General features: G+C 36.0%; 1 protein-coding gene across 3 annotated transcripts in view; it reads left to right on the top strand.

Annotated features, from left to right (window-relative positions):
* The first annotated feature begins 5,634 nt into the window (after window positions 1-5,634).
* The window catches only part of LOC128207280 (phosphofurin acidic cluster sorting protein 2-like), a 32,623-nt gene continuing 20,103 nt past the window's right edge, over window positions 5,635-18,154 (top strand). For all 3 annotated transcript variants that reach the window (XM_052910117.1, XM_052910116.1, XM_052910115.1), the window contains exons 1-9: window positions 5,635-5,757; window positions 11,540-11,627; window positions 12,453-12,542; window positions 12,986-13,111; window positions 13,693-13,855; window positions 14,117-14,286; window positions 16,295-16,354; window positions 16,895-17,043; window positions 17,629-17,683. In XM_052910117.1, coding sequence (XP_052766077.1) covers window positions 5,648-5,757; window positions 11,540-11,627; window positions 12,453-12,542; window positions 12,986-13,111; window positions 13,693-13,855; window positions 14,117-14,286; window positions 16,295-16,354; window positions 16,895-17,043; window positions 17,629-17,683 — 1,011 coding nt within the window. In that variant the 5' untranslated portion in view covers window positions 5,635-5,647. The remainder of the gene's footprint in view (window positions 5,758-11,539; window positions 11,628-12,452; window positions 12,543-12,985; window positions 13,112-13,692; window positions 13,856-14,116; window positions 14,287-16,294; window positions 16,355-16,894; window positions 17,044-17,628; window positions 17,684-18,154) is intronic.

Raw genomic sequence — 18,154 nt, 5'->3', positions numbered from 1 at the left:
CAAAGATATCCTAGGTAGTCATGATCAACTCTTTAAAAATATCCCAGATATTCATGATCACCTCTTCAAAGATATCCCAGGTAGTCATGATCACCTCTTCAAAGATATCCCAGGTAGTCATGATCAACTATTAAAAGATATCCCAGATATTCATGATCACCTCTAAAAGATATCCCAGGTAGTCATGATCCCCTCTTCACAGATATCCCAGGTAGTCATGATCAACTCTTAAAAAATATCCCAGATATTCATGATCCCCTCTTCAAAGATATCCCAGGTAGTACGGTAATGATCAACTCTTAAAAGATAACCCAGGTAGTCATGATCAACTCTTTAAAGATTTCCCTTTGTAACCATGCAGTTGTTGCAAGCATACTTTAAAGCCCTGGTGAAGGGGAGATCAATGCAAACTGAACATGGATGGTTTGTGTGGAAATGAGCCCACTTTTTTGGTAGAAAGTTCTATGTGATTAGTTAAACAACAGGTCAAATTGCAGATGATGTTAGCAAAATGATGCATGAAGTTAAATGACAGGCCATAGCTGTCAGACTTGAAAGGAAATTCACTTGGTGGTTTAAGCGTGAACAAAAGCCAAGATCAATCAATGCTTCAGACCCTTGATCTATGTATTCCAGGGTGATTTGCAAACGAAAGTGTATAATAGTTACTGTGTACTTTCAGGAGAATTAATTTGTGGCACAGTTCACATAAGTTCCGCTTATGTTGATTTTTCCATGCAGATAAGTAACCATACTTGTATGAAAAATTATTTCTCAATTTCACCAAGCATAGAAAACTACCAACAATGGAAGTGTTTTTTGTCACAGACTCAATCATGTCATCTAAAATCCACACAATTCTTTCATATTTTTTCAATCTTTTCTTCAACTTTGGCCCATTTCAGATGAACTTTTTTCAAAGCACAGTAAAAAAGACCTTTATCATATAGTTTCTTGTAATTCCTCAGGTGAATCCAAATCTGTTTAACTAGTAGTTGCTTCACATAATCCAACCTATTTTTGTATATCTTCTTAATCCAATGTTCTTGTAACTCCTCAGGTGAATCCAATTGTTGAGCTAGTAGTTTTCTTCACATAAACCTATTCTTGTAGATCACTTTCTTAATCCAATGTGACCTTTTTTCTCTAATTCCATGTCTTCATTAAACCAAAAGTTACCTATTTCTTAACACATCCAGTGAAGACTTTCTTTTAAGTCTTTACTGATTCTAACCACATTTCTTAGATCCTGAGTTTTATCTGTAGACTTCAAATCAAACAACTTTTTTTTCATAGTTTTCCAAACATAACATGACCTCTTTGCTCCTCAAGTGTATCCAGGTGAACATCCAATTTCAAGTAATGATTCCAGGTGATCAGTTGATAAACTGCATTGCTTAAGATTTAGAACTTCACATCAGCTGTCACCGCCATAACTACTCATATGAAGCATTGAAGGCTGGGGCGTAGCCAGCATTATGCACTTACGCATGTGTGTAACATCAATTTGAAAAATGAAAAAATAAATATGGGAAAAAATGGCATCAAATTCAAGGGCTAAGCTAAATATTGATATCAGAATAAAGGGAAGATCAGCTATAGTAAGCATTTTTTTCTCTGTGTTGGATAGCTTACTGAGCCTAAATCAATCACTTGGTTACTACAAGGTCGGCGGCCCCGAACCTATAAATCCCTCCAAATACACATCAGTGCCCAACATGTTAGTTCTATATTTCATTTTTTTTCCTTGGGGAGCCCCCCTACAGCTACAGGGATATTCCTCCTTCAACACCATCCCCCTTTCGTGCGTAACATTCAGTAAAGCCTGACTACGCATCTGGAAGGCATATACCAAGTAAACTGAATGCAGTACTTAAAAGTGACTCGCTTTTGTTTTTGGACCAAATATTAGTTTTCCCAGTAATGCATCTGAAAAAAACTATTTTTATCATTTTTTTATGTTATGAATAATGCAGAAAAAAAATCCAGTGCATAAAAATTTATTTTGGTTTTTGTGGGGTTCAAACCCACGCCAGGAAAAACCAAAGTGAACAGTAAAAAAAAAACAGCCGGCTAGTCAACACAGCCACCGGGACTTTAACAAAAATGGTGGATATGTTGGCCCCTTATGGAAACATTCATTATATCACATGATACATTGTCAATCAACCAATCAAACAACACATCAGCCGTAATTAATTTTGAATACACGTTTGAAATTGTGGTCTTCAACATTATTTTGCTAAAGGGTTCCTGCTTTTGCTATTTTTGTTTTAACACTCCTTTCCTTATGATTTAACACTTAACAAATTACGTGTCCCCCAGCTATGACTACCAGTATAAAGATATATGGTCATTTGATAAACTACAGTGCTTTAGAACGTGTCCCCGAGCTATTACTACCAGTATAAAGATATATGGTCATTTGATAAACTACAGTGCTTTAGAATGTGTCCCCCAGCTATGATCACCAGTATAAAGATATATGGTCATTTGATAAACTACAGTGCTTTAGAATGTGTCCCCGAGCTATGACTACCTGTATAAAGATATATGGTCATTTGATAAACTACAGTGCTTTAGAACGTGTCCCCCAGCTATGACCACCAGCATAGAGATATATGGTCATTTGATAAACTACAGTGCTTTAGAACGTGTCCCAAAGCTATTACTACCAGTATAAAGATATATGGTCATTTGATACACTACAGTGCTTTAGAACGTGTTCCCCAGCTATGATCACCAGTATAGAGATATATGGTCATTTGATAAACTACAGTGCTTTAGAACGTGTCCCCGAGCTATTACTACCAGTATAAAGATATATGGTCATTTGATAAACTACAGTGCTTTAGAATGTGTCCCCCAGCTATGATCACCAGTATAAAGATATATGGTCATTTGATAAACTACAGTGCTTTAGAATGTGTCCCCGAGCTATGACTACCTGTATAAAGATATATGGTCATTTGATAAACTACAGTGCTTTAGAACGTGTCCCCCAGCTATGATCACCTGTATAAAGATATATGGTCATTTGATAAACTACAGTGCTTTAGAACGTGTCCCCCAGCTATGACCACCAGTATAAAGATATATGGTCATTTGATAAACTACAGTGCTTTAGAACGTGTAACCCAGCTATGACCACCAGCATAAAGATATATGGTCATTTGATAAACTACAGTGCTTTAGAACGTGTCCCCCAGCTATGACCACCAGCAAAGAGATATATGGTCATTTGATAAACTACAGTGCTTTAGAACGTGTCCCAAAGCTATTACTACCAGTATAAAGATATATGGCCATTTGATAAACTACAGTGCTTTAGAACGTGTTCCCCAGCTATGATCACCAGTATAGAGATATATGGTCATTTGATAAACTACAGTGCTTTAGAACGTGTCCCCGAGCTATTACTACCAGTATAAAGATATATGGTCATTTGATAAACTACAGTGCTTTAGAATGTGTCCCCCAGCTATGATCACCAGTATAAAGATATATGGTCATTTGATAAACTACAGTGCTTTAGAATGTGTCCCCGAGCTATGACTACCTGTATAAAGATATATGGTCATTTGATAAACTACAGTGCTTTAGAACGTGTCCCCCAGCTATGATCACCTGTATAAAGATATATGGTCATTTGATAAACTACAGTGCTTTAGAACGTGTCCCCCAGCTATGACCACCAGTATAAAGACATATGGTCATTTGATAAACTACAGTGCTTTAGAACGTGTCCCCCAGCTATGACCACCAGTATAAAGATATATGGTCAACTGTTAAACTACAGTGCTTTAGAACGTGTCCCCCAGCTATGACCACCAGCATAGAGATATATGGTCATTTGATAAACTACAGTGCTTTTGAACGTGTTCCAAAGCAATGATTGCTACAGTCATATGATTTACAGTCAAAATACTTCAAAACGTAATGGATGTCTTAAATTTCAGTGTCAAAGTTGGATGCTTTTTATGATGAACATAAATAAAGGATTGATAGGTATTAAAATTAAAGGCATGGACCTTTGTTTACACCTTCTAAAATACTAGGCACAATAATGCGATTATAGGGAACTTTCGCCTATTCAAAAACCGTTAAAGACTCAGAAGCAGCTGTTTATATGGAGTACTAAAATACTAAATTATACTGTATTAGCTAAATCTAAATCAAAGATAAAGTACAGTGTAGATCTTCCTTTATTTCTTAATTGTTTGATTTACCCAAATTATTTCATAAAATAATCATGGGAAAATGTGGCAACTACTTACATTATTATTTTATATAAACACAATCAAAATTGAGTTCATTTTGACAAGAGAAATTTATGATAAACATTGTCAACCTTAATACTTTGCTGCAAAGGCAAATTTTTCTATTTACACAAATATCTATGACGTAAATAGACCATCCAAGCACCTGCTGAAATCCGTACTGTCGTTTATCTGGCAATACTACAATCCGTACTGTACCTTAGGCTAACCTGTTTTGTTCGGTTCTTTAACAAATTTAATCGATTAAAATTGTTGTGTAAATTTCTGTCTAAGTGTTATATAAACATCGTTTACAAAAAAAAACTGTCAAAATAAAAACAATTTAGAAGAATACATACATTTTTGTCCTCTCGGCGAAAAGCCCCTTCTGTTCACCAATAAAATCTTTGTCTTACGGGAAGGGACATTTTCTTCTTTTAAAGGCCTAGTTTAAGTCTTCTATAAGTGACCCCCCCCCCCCCCCCCCCCCCACACACACACACCCAAAAAACAAACTGCGTATAGTACACAACCTCTGTTTATTGATCTCAATCTGTCTTGATCCCTCTTATCGGATCTCTAATCTGAGAATCCTGCTGTACAGTTTTATATATGTTTTATTATAGAAATCGACCCTTAATGGCCCTGAGCCAATATACGAATACACAGGAAATTGGCCCCATACTGTGACACCAGTGAAAATAGCAGGAGATGCACAGCAGGGGATTATAATAAGTGAAGAAGAATACAATGTGCAAACAAATCAAAATTATATTTTCTTGGTGTTCCTTAAATTTTGATGCGAAACCAATATTAAAAGAAAGAAAAGATATTATTTATTTAATTTCACACAATTTCATCTAACATATGTCTTAGTCCACAGAATAACATATATGTCTCCGAAACAGTTAAGATGTAGATTTGATATATTTTAAAACATTTGTGATTCTTCGTCAATTAGCAAATAAAGTAAGTTGGGCTTTAATTTGTTCAATTAAAGGTTTAAAAATGTTTGGTATGACATATAATTGCATACGTATATAATAAATAATAACAAAATGGGTGCGGTTTAGGGGTCGGTTTACTATTTTTTTTTACTTTACCGGCGTGGGAACTTCACACCGCAAGTTACGACCAATATCCCTTAATATAATATAACTGTATTTTTTACAATTTCAGTATCAACTATAGAGTAAAATAATGATAAATAAAATCAGACAAAAAACAACAACATTTTCTGGGTCCAAAAACATGCGCGAGTACCTTTAAGCTCAAGTTCCGACACTCATTACGGGAGGTCACTGAGTAGGAGATTTTTAGGATTGAAATGAACCACTGGATTACTCATAATGAGGAGCGACTGCGCATGCTCAACTCAGACGAAAAACATGGCGGACAAAAGTGACAGTTCGTCTGTCCAAAAAGGACAAAAAGTTGTTTCCATGAAGCTCTTTGCTTCTCTGGAAATCGAGAAATCTTCATCCAATTGTATACCACGGTAATTTATTAAAATATATACAAATGACTAGCTCTGAGAAAGCAAAAAGCAGAAATTTTGATTTGAGCGTAAGCAAAATTCGTTGACAAAAGTTAGCCTGTTAGGTCATCTATGTTTTCAAAGCCATGTTAATGTATCCTAAGCTTAGGATGAAGAATCTCAGCGGGGAACGTTTGGTTGTTGATTTTTTATTTGAACCCAATACAGGACTAGTCTGACCCTTTGATTGTGCCACACTGCGGATTTTGTCAATTATGATTTCGTACCAATTTGCAAGCAACGTAGACCAGGTCACAACTCTAACCTTTTTATCAGGTGACCCACAGGATCACCTACACCAAATCTTAGTGACCTGTTCAATATTTTAATGTTTCTGACCCAGCATGTTCCCTTGTCAATTGACAGAGGTAACCCTGTCAGAAAATTTAGTGTCTCCGGGAACTGTTAGTGTCCATGTCAGTAATACTCAGAAGAGGAGTTTGCATGATTCAGAGATAGATAGTGTTGAGCCCAGTAGAATATTAGTACTGGTTAGCGACCTATTATTCGCCTGTACCAGTTTTTCGCCCACCCAGTTAAAACCAGTCAAAACGAAATATGTTACACAAATCAGTCTGGCGTTTCATTGCGGCATCATTTTTGACAGATATCAGCTGTTTTTTGCATTCAAATGTTAGTAGGATGTGGAACCCAACCCAAAGAAACATTGTTTACACTTCTGACCTTGTAAGGTGCACGCGGGGATGATGTCATCATGCGCGCGCTCATTTGCATGAGGCCCTATAATGATTTTTTAATTTTCATTATACCTTGCACTATAAGACGACATTATTGATTTGTCATTATGAAGTATAAAACCGGTGTTGAATTATACAAATACCATAAATTGCTGTATTCTACGCTCAATTTTCGAAAAAGCAAATGGTAAAACCTGAAAACGGTAATCACCGAATTTTTTGTCTAAGGGAAGCAACTCAAATTTGAATTAATCATTACATTCTTGTACGGACATGCGTTTATCCATCTTCGGAAGTCTATAAATCAGCATACATAATGTACATGTAGGTCATGTTTTAAGAAGGAATCCTGGTAGCTTTTCAAATTTTCTGCAGAGGTGGCTTACCGAGTAGGTGTTTATCATTTTAAACATACATAGTGTGTAATAGTATGATATTATATTTATTTATCAATTGTCGTTTTAATACCTCAAAGGTCAAGGTCACACTTAGTGTTTATTCACAATGGAGTGCTGCATATAAGGACATAGAGTATAGGTTGTCGTGTCCGGGCTGTAACTTTCCCTTGTATGGACAGATTTTAAAATAACTTGCCACATGTGTTCCACATACCAAGACGACGTGTCCCCTGCAAGACCCGTTTCCTTACCTCCAAGGTCAAGGTCACACATAGTGTTTATTCACAATGGAGTGCTGCATATATAGAGTATAGGTTGTCTTGTCCGGGCTGTAACTTTCCCTTGTATGGACAGATTTTAAAATAACTTGCCAAATGTGTTCCACATACAAAAACGACGTGTCGCGTGCAAAACCCGTGTCCCTGCCTCAAAGGTCAAGGTCACACTTAGTGTTTATTCACAATGGAGTGCTGCATATAAGGACATAGAGTATAGGTTGTCGTGTCAGGGCTGTAACTTTCCCTTGTATGGAAAGATTTTAAAATAACTTGCCACATGTGTTGCACATACCAAGACGACGTGTCGCGTGCAAGACCCGTGTCCCTACCTCAAAGGTCAAGGTCACACTTAGTGTTTATTTACAATGGAGTGCTACATATAAGGACATAGAGTATAGGTTGTCGTGTCCGGGCTGTAACTTTCCCTTGTATGGACAGATTTTAGAACAACTTGCCACATGTGTTGCACATACCAAGACGACGTGTCGCGTGCAAGACCCGTGTCCCTGCCTCAAAGGTCAAGGTCACACTTAGTGTTTATTCACAATGGAGTGCTGCATATATAGAGTATAGGTTGTCTTGTCCGGGCTGTAACTTTCCCTTGTATGGACAGATTTTAAAATAACTTGCCACATGTGTTCCACATACCAAGACGACGTGTCACGTGCAAGACCCGTGTCCCTGCCTCAAAGGTCAAGGTCACACTTAGTGTTTATTCACAATGGAGTGCTGCATATAAGGACATAGAGTATAGGTTGTCGTGTCAGGGCTGTAACTTTCCCTTGTATGGACAGATTTTAAAATCACTTGCTACATGTGTTCCACATATGAAGACAACGTGTCGTGTGCAAGACCCATGTCCCTACCTCTAAGGTGAAAGATACACTAAGTGTTTATTCACAAGGGAATTCTGAATATAAGGACATTACAGTGTAGGTTGTCAAGTATGGGTGGTATTTTTTGATGTTCAGAGGCAATTTAAAATAACTTGCCATATTTATTTGACACTTAATGGCAAGATCAACTTTTCATGTACTGACCTTGTTCGTAGGTCAATGTCACATTCGGGGGCATTCGTCACATACTGTGACAGCTCTTGTTTATTTTAAAAATACACAGTTTTTGTCGGAAGAGCCAACCTGTCTGTGTGTAAAGTTTTATCGTAATATCTATCTTGTGTCAAAAGTAACGAAGGAAAAATCTCCATTTCCGGCCAAAAAGGGGTTGCAAACCAGTATATCATATCTGATCAGCACTGGTCAGATGATTAATTGTTACAGGCAATAACAGGAATGTATACAGTATATTTGTGTAAGTATTGGTCTAGTGAATCTCGATATCAAACTGCAATATGATGTCTGTCATACCCCGTGGTGTTAAAGCTAGTATTGGACTCTACCACGTATCATTCAGATTCAGATTCAGACATGTTTTGCCCTGTTTTCAACCAGCACCTTGCCATTCAATTAAATCAGTTTGTTTGAAATAATGATAATGGAGATCAGTAACGATTAGCTCTGCTACTGTGATAGGAGGGTAGTCCAGTATCCATTGTATATCAGAAAGTTGGTCAAACCCTATGAGTGTACTGTAACTACATTGTATGAGTTTTGCCATACATGTGAACTCTACCGCTTTTGAGACCCTTTTAACGCCATACCGCTTTGCTGTAGAAATCTACCGATATTTAAAGCTCTTTTAAAAAAACCTCATAATTATATCAAATTGGCCTTAAATTTTCTTTAAAAACCTCAAAATTTTATCAACCATGCTAAAATACCATATTAATCTGTCACTTCAAAGAACATGGTGCAATAAACAACTTCAAGTCACTTCACACTTCGGCCCAGATCGTTGCTTAGTTACCAGTACGGTACAAAAGACAATCAGCATTTTTTGTTAAATGACATCCTACTAATCAGCATTTTTTAAATATCAAAGACATTAAAAAACTGTCAAAACATCAAAGAAAACAACATTTCTAAGGTGTTATTAATTATCTACAGTGTATAAAAGTTTTAGACATTTTGACGTACACAATTCTGCAGTTGTCTGCACTTACACTCCAACCTGTTTTGGCAGTCTGATTTGATTTTTTAGCAGCTCTTCTGAATATAAACTTGTTTTTACAAGTCAGAGTTAATATAACTTCTGTTTCTTAGCAAAAACACTGACATTTGACAAGTCTCTTAACCATGACGTATTTAATGCATATTTTCCGAAAATCTAAAAATAGTAACAAAACTAATATCAAGTTTTTGTTTACATTGTATCCATCTTTGTTTTTGACTGAAAAATAAAGAAATTAGAAATTCTACCGCTTTTGAACCCAAAACTACCGCTTTTGAGACCTAAATCTACCTCTCTGTCATTGCAAAAGGTTCACATGTATGGTTTTGCCATGTCAACATATTCATGTACTGTTACATATTTTAAAATGTATGCATGTTTTATGTTTATGTGTATGTTTAAATATGCCATTGAATTATCTATTATTTATGGGTGTAATAAAATTTAGAAATGCAATGTTTTTATTTTATTAAAGTGACACTCATATTTTAAATCAATATATACGTATGTATATAACAAACATAAATTTTGAGTGCTTTAACTACTTACTATCAGGGTTCGCACAGACTTGAAAAGTTTGAATTTTGGGCTGCTAGATGAAAAGTCCTTAAATTTGAAAAAAAACCTCCTTGAAACTACTTGATTTTTATTGTTGCCTTGAAAACTGCTTAAAAAGTAAGAAATGGTCTTTAAATTTCCTTTCAAGTTTAAAAATCAGTTTGTCTGCGTATTTTATGTTCGTAGTAAGAAAGACAGAAAGTAGAAACTTTACATAAATAGTTTGATTTAGTTTGGGTCTCGCTTAAAGAAAGAGAATTTACGTCAGTGTATCGGTACGGATAGTGTACAGGGTTTTGCCTGTGTTGCTATTTTCACAATATAAAATATTATACAAAACCGTTTCCGTTTTGGTTTCCAAGATGGCGTGTGTCTTCAATAAGAAATGGTTTATTTCATACCCTTTGTTGGTAGATCAGGACAACAAGCACAAGGCAATGTGCAAACTTTGCTCCAAAGTCATTAATATAAGTTCTATGGGCGAGTCTGCGATCAAAAGCCACGCGAAATCAGACAAACATAAATAGAATATGTTGCCGTCAACTTGTACGCTGGACATGTTTACCACTAAGAAAAGTGATAGTTCTACTGGTTCTACAAACATTTTTCCCTCTATACCACCACCACCACCAAAAGGTGAAATTGTATGTTCTAAAACATTGAAATAAAAGTGGAAATTTTATATTTTGTTCCAAAACTTTTAAACATTTGTCATTTATGTAACTAATAACGAGTAAAGATAGTCCTTGAAAATCAATTATTAGTCCTTGAAAACTCCTTGAATTTTAAGCCTGACTTGCTGTATGAACCCTGAGTCTATTATTTTTTAAAATAATGCATTTATGGGAAATATTGATTACTGATAACAAGATTGTAACTGTGTATTTAATAGCTGAAAATTCTCAAATTTTAAAATACTGGTGGGTCCTAAAAGATTTACATTGATCAACTATTGTCTTATAAGGTAGAAATACCTTATTGGCCTTTTTTCAAATTTAACACTGTATCCTTCATAAGATCCATTGTTTTCGACATTTATTCATCCTTGAAGTATATTAAAACAATTGAATTAATTGTGGTACATCTTATTTGGGAGTAAGAGTGCATCTTTAACAAATAATAACTGACAAGTTATTTTAAAATTTGGTATGAAGGCAGCTGTATGAAGGCAAACAAGAAAAACACATTGAATTCTCAATGAAGTCTGAATATTTGTCATCTTTGGTCTATAAGACTATAACTATGTCAGTAGGTCAATAGAAACTACATTCAGAGTGTACTCACTTGAGGGATATAGTGCCATGATAGCCCTCTTGTTTGTGATAGTATAAATATATCAATAAACTCATTTGATAATTTAATTAATGTGTTATGCCTACGATATGTATAACACATTAAAAAAATGTCAAATGTCTAATGATTTTATTGATCTATTATCTATTTGTACTAGTACAATCAAGAGGACCATTGATTTTATGACTACCCTAATCTGTAGCATAAGTCCTATGCCGGTCAAGTCTTTTAATGATAAAGTGGATTTGGTTTATTAACAATGACATTTAGAACAAAAACATGAACAGGAAAATAGGTTTGATGTGATAGAATAATTTTGCCACATGATCCAATTGAACTTACAAGACTCTTTTGTTTTCCATGCAAATAACAGAAACTTTTGAATTTGATGTTAAAATCTTTTAATCTATATTTGATTGAAGCAATTTCCATTTCTTCTGATTTGTAGAATATGCAGTTTGCGGATTACAAGACTTATGGTTTTGAAGCCTCTTGAAAGTGAACTTACCTCAGTCATTGTTGCTTTGAAAATGCAGGTAAGTCAGTGTTGCTTTGGCTCCCTTGCCTGAGGCTCTGCTTTTTATGTTATACTAGGAAAATTGAAAAACACAGAACTGGTAAAACCAAGGCAAGTTGTCTCCTGTATATCAGTTCTTTACACAGCTTGTTCAAGAACCAAGGGGTCTTATCAAAATAAGAGTTAGAGTAATTCACTTCGACACCCAAGTTATTTTACTTGGGGCAATCTTCTGCTGTATCAAGGCTGTTTCCCCGATCAAAGAAGTTCCGATTTTCCCTAAATTCATAATATTTTCCCAATTTGGTAAACACATAATCTGTGAATGAATAAAAAGCCGATGCAAAACAAACTCGATCTTGACAAGAAGTGAAGAACAGATCTAAATATAGTAAACCAGTTGAAAATATTATATATATATATTTTCCCAGGCACTATTTTGGCATGACTTTCTGTATCTTCCCAATTATGGTGAAAAAATCCCTGCTCCCCTTTGGCTTTGGTGTCTTTTCAGCAACAAGTAGTGGGACCCGTTTGGAAAAAAGTACATTGTGTTTTCATGATCATAGAACGCAAGATCTGAAAAATGTACCTTCAAAAAGTGACATACATATAATGCTCTTGTAGGAATAATATGGCATAGTATGCATAGATACATCTGCTTTAGGCTGGTTATATCAATGAAGTCATGATTCATTGTTTTTAGTATAATTTTGTTGTTCAATATACCATTAATTCTTGTTTTGTATATGTTGTTTAAGACTTCTGATTTGATTACCTTATATGATCTCTATGTATTTTTTGTTTTACTGGTGTAAATGAGTTTATTGTTATGTTTTTTCAGAGCTCAAAGCGTGTTCTTCGCTCAAATGAAATTGAGATTGCAAGTGTTGGTGTTGCCGACGTTATGCTTGATCTTTCATTTGTGATGCAGGTAAGCACAGAGCAGTCATAAAGTTTAAATAAACACAGACCATTCCAGTGGTTCATATTCCAATCTGCTTGAATGTATCTCTTAATTGCAATTACCTTGGATCCTGAGCAAAAAATCCATCCTTACCTCTCAGGCACAGTATTGTGAACATATTACCTTAAAAAACTATCACTAAAATGTTTGGCATAATTCTGTGCTATTTTGTTTTCCTTTACTTGAATATCTGCTAAACAAAACATAAAGCAGTTTCCAATGTATACACAGTGTTTCCAGTTTGACATGTATAATACTCTTTGTGTTAACTTATTATTCAAAGGCATCCAGAGATGGTGAATCTTAGACTGGGATCTTAACAGGCTTTTTTTGTCACACATTGTCTTTACCCATGCAAAGTCCAATACTGAAAATAGTGGTGTGAAAACTTGGTCATGTTGTATTTACAGTACCCGCATTTTCTGAAGCGGGATGGAAATAAGCTGCAGGTGATGCTACAGAGGCGGAAGAGATACAAGAACAGACCCATCATTGGCTACAAGACCCTGGCTGTCGGCCAGCTTAGTATGGCAGAGGTACTCCTGAGTTATACCAATCATTTTGACCTTGCCGGACCAATTTCAGTGACAGAAAATGGCTAAAATATCAGTCTGAAAATAGTTCATTTGTAAACAATTGTCACACTTTTGCTATGAATCGCCATATCATTAAAACTGTCATTGTTAATCTGCAAAAGCCATAAAATTTCGAATTAATTTACTTTGTTGTGCCCTTATTATAGAGGATATCAACAGTAACAGGCTTGATTAACTGCCGAGACTGACCGCTGAGAGCAGCAATCATGTAGATCATGTATGGTAAATCAACGCACATACAATGTACATGAAATCAGTCCATTCACTTGCATCGTCTTTAAACATCTATACAAATATAAATTTTTCAGTTTGACAAATGATGGTTTTAATGGTGGATAATCATTTATTGCAATACTAACCAGAATATGAAATATGTAAGCAAATAATAACAATCGCAATTATTACAAATTGCAACAAAATAATGCAAATAGTTCACGATTTTTTAATATTTAAGCAAATCAGTGAATAAAGTGGAATGCCTTTAACTGTTTGACTGTAAATTTTGATTCCTTCGCACCCAGGTCATGCAGAACAGAGAGAACAATAAAGAGTTGAGCCTGTATCGGGAACTCAAGGACCATAAGAATGTGGTTGCCAAGGTGATCATGCTCAACCTGTCATCTACGCCAGTCGACCATGAGGACGTGAATGGCCGTAGAAAGATGTTAGCCGCATCAGATGCTGGTAAGGATGGTGAAGTCAAGTATTCACAATCAGGATGGTTAAGATTGTAAGGATTGCTAAGATTGCCATTATTGTCAATTGTGCTTTATAACAGAATGTCTCCATCATAAAAGTATAGTAGATTTCCAAATATAATATTGCCGGAGGTTCTTGTCTTGAAAAGAATCATGAAACAATGACCTTTGTTTAACAATATTTATGTGAAAAGCTACAGATATACAGCTACTTGGTTTTCAAGTTCATTTTTCTTTTTGTCACCAGATCGATCGCCTGACATTGATGCAGATTCAGAGGAAGATGAGAATGAGTTTGACCAGGAAGCGTGGTCGAATGATGACCTCTCTGACAGTGAGCCAACCATGTTAGATGAAGGTGGTCCCTCCAGGAAGAGGGGTGTGGCCAGAACAAAGGTTCGGCCAGCCATGAATAGGGTAGGATTAGGGATGGACATTTTTTTGCACAAAAAAATATTAACACATGTGTGCATTGGAGTCTCTATTGAATGTGCTTTTTGTAGTACACGGGGGTCTCAATAAGTTGCAACTTGTTGCAAAAATGACAGTTCACAAGTTGCAAGTCAAGTAATTCAGGCACTTGAATCGCTCTGAATTTTGCCATTAACTAAAATCATAGTGCCTATATGTTTTAGACTAAATACAGACTGCATCAAGCAGATTTTGTGATTAATAGCAAAACAATATTGGGTAAATAAAACCTGTCCGTGGTGCACACTAGGATGCAGAAAGGTACTTTAATCAGTGAAACGGTACTCTTATTATTGAGAAGTGATAACAATTTTTTTTTTTTTTTTTATGCCCCCGAAGGTGGGCATATTAAAATCGCACCGTCCGTCCGTCCGTGTGTCCGGCTCAATAACTTGTGTCCGGGCTGTAACTTTCTCTTGTATGGACAGACTTTAAAATAACTTGCCACATGTGTTTGACATACCAAGATGACGTGTCACGTGCAAGACCTGTGTCCCTACCTCTAAGGTCAAGGTCGCACTTAGTGTTTATTCACAATGGAATGCTGCGTATAAGAACATAGAGTATAGGTTGTCGTGTCCGGGCTGAAACTTTCTCTTGTAATGGACATATTTTAAAATAACTTGCCACATGTGTTTGACATACCAAGACAACGTGTCGCGTGCAAGACCTGTGTCCCTACCTCTAAGGTTAAGGTCACACTTAGTGTTTATTCACAATGGAATGTTGAATATAAGTACATAGAGTAAAGGTTGTCGTGTCCGAGCTGTCACTTTTTCTTGTATCAACAGATTTTAAAATAACTTGTCACATGTGTTCGACATACCAAGACGACGTGTTGCAAGCAAGACCCGTGTCCCTACCTCTAAGGTCAAGGCCACACTGAGGTGTTTTTTACAATGGAATGCTGCATATAAGGACACAGAGTATAAGTTGTTGTGTCCGGGCTGTAACTTTCTCTTGTATGGACAGATTTTAAAATGACATGCCACATGTGTTCAACATACCAGGACAACGTGTCACGTGCAAGACCCGTGTCCCTACCTCTAAGGTCAAGGTCACACTAAGGTGTCTATTCACAATGGAATGCTGCATATAAGGACATAGAGTATAGGTTGTCGTGTCCGGGCTGTAACTTTCTCTTGTATGGACTGATTTTAAAATAATTTGCCGCATGTGTTTGACATACCAAGACGACTTGTCGCGTGCAAGACCCGTGTCCCCACATCTAAAGTCAAGGTCACACTTAGGTGTTTATTAACAATTGAATGCTGCATATACGGACATAGAGTATAGGTTGTCGTGTCCGGGCTGTAACTTTTTCTTGTATAGACAGATTTTAAAATAACTTGCCACATGTGTTCGACATACCAAGACGACGTGTCGCGTGCAAGACCCATGTCCCTACCTCTAAGGTTAAAGATACACTTAGTGTTTATTCACAATGGAATGCTGAATATAAGGACATAAGAGTGTAGGTTGTCAAGTATGGGTGGTATTTTTTTATGTTCAGTGGCAATTTAAAATAACTTGCCATATGTATTTGACACGTAAAGGCAATATCAACTTTTCATGTACTGACCTTGTTCATAGGTCAATGTCACATTCAGGGATTCAGGGGCATTCGTCACATACTGTGATAGCTCTTGTTTTTGCTAATTTGAATAGGCCCAAAAGCCATTTGAACCATCCTTTGCCAGCGGCTGGTTCTTATGGAGAACCCTGAGTACTAGATTTGTTGAATTGATCTGTGCAGTAAATATGTATTAATAAAGTTACTTTGGTTTTGTGATGTAACAAAAAATTATAAAAAAGACTAGATTTGAGAGAGTTCAAATCACTGCTTTTACCATCTGAAATCGTCATTTTAACTATAAAGATAGAAAAAACAATGTACTAATATGTGTTGGATTTATTGATTACGTTAGCCATTACCTTTAACATATTCTTTCAGCAAAGGAATCTGAAGCAGAAGTTTGTTGCCCTGTTGAAGAGATTCAAGATTTCAGAAGAGGTATATTTTATCTTATTATACCCTCAAATAGAAATATTTATATAGGATTGCATCCATTTTGTCCCTGAAAAATGATAATGTCACATGGAACTTCGATGGTTTTGCACATGAAACTTCATAGGTATGTTGATCAGCGTGGGTTGTGGTACACCTGTACATTTTTCAAGGTTTACAAGAGTTATGGCCCTTGAATTATTGAAGAAAATCTGAAAACCTTGTGTCGCATATAGTGCCATAAGTATTTTACCTACTCTAATGAAACTTTACCGGAATGTTGATTACCATGGACTTGTGATGTGACTTTCATATCTGCTACAATTTATCAGACCAACAAGAGTTAAAGCCCTAAAATTCAAAGGAAGTTTGGATAGCATAGGCTGTTTTCCCCATGCAATTTCTTTTACATTTCACTCATTAATTCCATAGAACAATATTTAACGGTTTCTGTGTCCAGGCAGCTTCTGGGGGTATTCATCACAACTGTGATAGCTGCAGTATATTTATTAGTTAACTGACTTAGTACCGAGCACCTTTCTGCAGGTGTTGGACTCGGAGGCTGACCATGAGCTAGGAGACGGGGGTAACCCTGGCGACATAGAAGACCTGATAGAACAGCTAGAGGACCTGTCTGACAGTGAACCAGAGATGGACACCATGTCTGTCATGTCTACGCCAAAACCAAGGCTCCGGTATGTGTTATAAATTATGTGGTCAGAGAAAAATGGCTCTTGTTAATATTGTATCCCTGTCTTACTGTGAGACTTAAATTAACACCTGTCACCTTATCTGTCGTGGCAACACCCAAAACCAAGGCTCCAGTATTTGGTAGGTTGAGTTGTAGCATGACAAGAATAGATGTAGCATAAGTTTGGTAATACGTAGGAGACTGGCAAGGCACAGGAAAAAAAAAAACATTTAGAAAAACAACTTTTAGGAAAGAACTGTCTTATCCTCTATTTGATGAAAGTTTACGGGTGTTCATTGAATGATTACAGAGTGAAGAATAAAATAAGATCGATGTTTGGTTGGCAAAAAAGCTTAGAGCATAGATATTTGGTTTGCAACATCATAAACTAGCTGTACAAATGCCTGATGGTACAATGAAGTTGATCTATAAATAAAAATCATGTCTCTAGCGCAACACTGTCATATAAAAACTCCATATAAAAATATAAGGAGTAGTGTCTGTTTTGTGCAAAGCCCGTCGAAATAGAGGTTGAGTTGATCATGCAATGCTGAACAAATGTATTTGTTGACTGTTGTTGTTTTTTCAGACCTTTCTTTACTGGTAGAGGAAGTACAAATGACATTGACTGCCAGAGTTTAACAGTAAGTTTGTGTTGGCTACAGTGAAAAGCATGGTCATTAAGTGTCTATTTAGATGCTTCAATAATAGTGTCTACCTATGTACTGTTGTGTATATGTCAATGAAGAAGCTGTTGTATTATATAAGGAGTAGATAATCATATTACCTTTTTAAAGTCATATATAGCATTTAATTTACGATAGTAGAATATGCATGTATTTTTTTTCCTTTTAAACAGATAATTGTTCAACTAACTTTAGTCTTTTTTGTTTATGCTATTCTGTAGATATGTATTTTTATATATCGCATTAAGTTTTTGAGCCATTTTATGAAGAGAAAGGTATTGTAAAAGCTAGTGTCATCCTTGTCTGAGTTTTGCATAAACTTAAATGTTTGGACTTTATTAAAGAGCTATTCAAGTGGTCACATTGAACATAGTACACATGTAGTCAATAACAGCCACTTGTGGTGCTCTTGATGTGTTTTTTTTATTT

The sequence above is a fragment of the Mya arenaria genome, chromosome 11 (genome assembly GCF_026914265.1).
Source record: "Mya arenaria isolate MELC-2E11 chromosome 11, ASM2691426v1".
NCBI classification, from domain to species: Eukaryota; Metazoa; Mollusca; class Bivalvia; order Myida; family Myidae; genus Mya; species Mya arenaria.
This window is presented reverse-complemented; position numbering and strand designations above follow the sequence as displayed.